This window comes from Nematolebias whitei, chromosome 6 (assembly GCF_014905685.2).
Source record: "Nematolebias whitei isolate Nwh7 chromosome 6, NemWhi1, whole genome shotgun sequence".
Taxonomy (NCBI): Eukaryota; Metazoa; Chordata; class Actinopteri; order Cyprinodontiformes; family Rivulidae; genus Nematolebias; species Nematolebias whitei.
In genome coordinates, this window is record NC_056503.1 from 49544629 (window position 1) to 49548083 (window position 3455).

Sequence of the window (3455 nt, forward strand, 5' to 3'; positions counted from 1 at the left end):
GAACTTTAACTCACCATTAAAACTTAGAAACAAGCTAATCATCAAAAATATGAAAAACATGAAGTGAAGAGCCTGAATTTGTTGCCAAGATGGAACTTTTCCAAACTTTTAATAAATAAATCCTTTCTTAACGCTTTCTTGTCATTAGAAAATATCTAGAATTAAGAGAAAACACTGAATTCAGTCTAATATTTTGTAAAATTGAAGCATCAATAAAGTTCTATCTTATCTTATCTTATAAAAACAGACATTTGTGTGCTGATAGAAAATCAATCCTTTTCAATAAACTGTGCATTTCATTTTTCAATCTGTCCTCTTTTTACTCCAGAAAATCTTCATTTAGGCAGATTCGCTCCATGCAGGGAGTCCTGGTTAAATATAGAGGACCAGAAATAATAATAACATGCCAGAGCTTTAGTAGAAAAATATTTTAAACATAAACTTTAAACAAAAAGAAAATAAAGGAAAATTTGAAGACAAAAGTAAAAAAAAAACCTCAAATCAAATATATTTTACTGCTGGTTAAAGTTTACATATTTGTTATTTAACTTAAAAAACTAAATAGATAGTTTCAGTTTTTATTTAGGATATAAAAAGTTGAATAGATTGATTCATGAATGGACGAACAATATTAGTATTAAATAACTGTCAGATCATTCTGTTGTCCTTAAACACAGCATTTGATGAAATTAATTGGCAGGCGTTAGGACCCGGAGGTCGGCTGTCCCTCAGGGTTGGACTGGGCGGGGTTTAAATGCTTTGGGCGGGGCTTGTGGTGGTAAACGCCTGCTCTGCTGGTTTTGTGTGAGTTCAGTCTGTGTTCTGTGCCTGGTCTCTCTCCGGCTGTCTGTTTTTCTACTGAGCGGAAGCAGGAATCATCTGTGAGTTTTTAAATCTTTTTCTGATTTATTTTTATTTAGTTAAAGAGTTAAAACTCGTCCGAGCTGCTGCAGAAACCTGCGACAGAAGGTAAAAAACAACGAGGCTGTTCGTGTCACACCCACTGGTGGAAACTTCCAGGAGCAGAAAACCAGTTCAGACCAAAGCAAACAAGAACTGACGGAAAATTTTCTTCAGTCTTAGTAAAAAAAACTACTTTTAAAGCGAGAATACAGAGAATTAGAGTTATTATCAGTAAAAAAAAAGCAGCTCAGAAACAATGAGATATTATTATTTTATTATTTTGACTAACAGATTAATGCTTTAACATTTTATAGTAAATATGGCACCAACCAGTAAGTTATATATATTAAATAAATATAATTTGTGTTTAAACCTGATCTGGTTTATTTTTATGATCCTGTAATCCCAATTTTCAGTTTCTGGACTTTAGCTGCTTTTCCTCCCAACAGGCTAAATGCATCATTTTCTGACTGTTTTGACCTTTGACCTCAGAGATTCCTGAACTCAACGCCTGAATCTGAGTGTTGACTCACAAAGCTTGGAATAAATCTGCTTCTGTTTGGATTACGGGCGGATTAATCCTTCATTTACTGAGGTTAAAAAGCACCACCAGAGCAGGCAGTAAATTACTCAACACATATATAATTTACCTGATTTACCTGTCTAAATAAAGGTTGAATGAACGAACCACAGTAAAGATACAACTGAATGAGGAAGTTTTCAGAGCCTGAACTCATTTCGACAGAATCCTGATTATTAATAAAGAGTTATTTGCAACGATTGGGGTTTGAATCTGATTCAAACGCTTCCAAGAGTTTATTCAAGTTCCTCAGGTCAGATTTCGGCTACGTCCTGGTTTGCTTTCATGTTTAGTATTTATAAAAGTTGTTTGTTTATTGTTTGTGGTTGTTTTTCTCTCATCAGACAAAATGTTTCTTGCAAATAATTTAATCGGAGGCATCATCAAAGTGATCGGGTGAGACGGACGCACTCATTTACGTCTTCTTCCTTTTGACACAGGCTAACGGTTTCCCTTTGTTTCAAGTGCTTGTGCTAAGCTAACCGGTTTCCTGTTGTTTCCCTCTGCAGGAACATCGACCCGTCTCAGTTCAGGCCTTCGGACCCTGTAAGTACCGACCGACGGGAAACGTTTCAGAACTCGCTGCTGCTCCTTCCATTACTGAAGCCCGGATCAATAAGTCGGGCTGCTCTGACCCAATTAATGAATCGTAAAAGAGGTCTGGATGGGCAGAACATGTTGCAGGAGGCACTTTGAATAACGATCTGAACAAAGACGACAGTCGTTGAATTGAATGTCCATTTAACGACGACCGAAGATCAGCAGATACAAAGTCTGCAGAAGTCGTGAGATTAAAATAAGGAAGGAAGCTACGGGGATCCCTCAGGGCCTTCAACGCCTTCAGAGAAGGCCTAAGAATTCAGCACAGGAGAAATATAACATTTAAATTTAATATTTAGTTTAAATATAACACATGTTTTCAGTGCAGTCTTTCTTATTTGTCAATTCCTCTTATTTACTGTAAAGTACTTTGCTGTTGAGTCTGATACTCTTAAACGCATGAATGTACAATTATCTAATCAGATATTTTCAGGTTGTGACTGGTCTGCAGCAGAGAGTCGTTTGAAGCTTCTGTGTCATTGGTTAGGACTTCACTGTCAGGGGAGAAGGCTCAGATCTGTCAGGAGGAGTTTGTTTAATAACGGACAGCATCACAACGTTGATGTAGATCAAAACACCAGGCTCTGAGCCTTCGGGAAGGCCTAGCAAGACATTTATGTATTTTTTGACCCAAGTCATGTGATGCGTTCAATTGCAACCTGTAAATAAATAAAAAAAATCCACTGAAATTAGAGTTGTTTTGAAAAAAATTAATTTTAAGCATCCCGTTTAGGTTTGCATGGATAATTTTCTGTATTAAAATTCTGTTTTTGTTCCATTTCATGGTGAAATTTTACAGAAACTAAGTTCTGTGATTACATGTGCTTGAACGCAAGACACCGGGAGCCGCATGTCCTTCTGGGTAGTCTTGGGACAGAAATGGGTGGACTTTTTCAGGTTCTGTGTTTAGATGGGTCGTCCCTGTTGGTTCTGTTCAGTGTGACCGTGAGACGCCATAAGTCAGATGTAGCGTGATGTCACTGGATGTTGGCACAAAGTTGCTGTGCTGCATCGTAACTGAAGACCTAGCTCCTACAGTCACAGGCCCCCACAGGCAGGAAGTCGCCGGCGAACCTGAAGCAGAACCTGGAACTCACCAGATTCTTTATTTTATTCCACACACACAGTTTTTCAGTTGAACATTATTACCCGATGGCACGGACTGATTCATCCACAGTCCAGTGTGTTCAGATATTATTCATTAGTTTCATGAAGTGATTTTTTTTGTTGTGAGCTAACCGAAGTTGGTTTCTCTGCAGCCTCCTCCTCGCAGACCCGTGAACTTCGCCGAGGCTCATGAAAGCGACGAGGAGAAACAGTTTCGAAGAGTTTTCAATCAGCTGGCTGGAGACGTGAGTTTCTGTTTGGTCCT

General features: G+C 38.3%; 1 protein-coding gene across 1 annotated transcript in view; it reads left to right on the forward strand.

Moving 5' to 3' along the window:
* The first annotated feature begins 764 nt into the window (after positions 1 to 764).
* Positions 765 to 3455, forward strand: part of LOC119411454 (calpain small subunit 1) — a 9822-nt gene continuing 7131 nt past the window's right edge. The window contains exons 1-4 of the mRNA XM_037678406.1: positions 765 to 881; positions 1828 to 1879; positions 1993 to 2029; positions 3343 to 3435. Of these exons, the coding sequence (XP_037534334.1) occupies positions 1833 to 1879; positions 1993 to 2029; positions 3343 to 3435 (177 nt within the window). The 5' untranslated portion in view covers positions 765 to 881; positions 1828 to 1832. The remainder of the gene's footprint in view (positions 882 to 1827; positions 1880 to 1992; positions 2030 to 3342; positions 3436 to 3455) is intronic.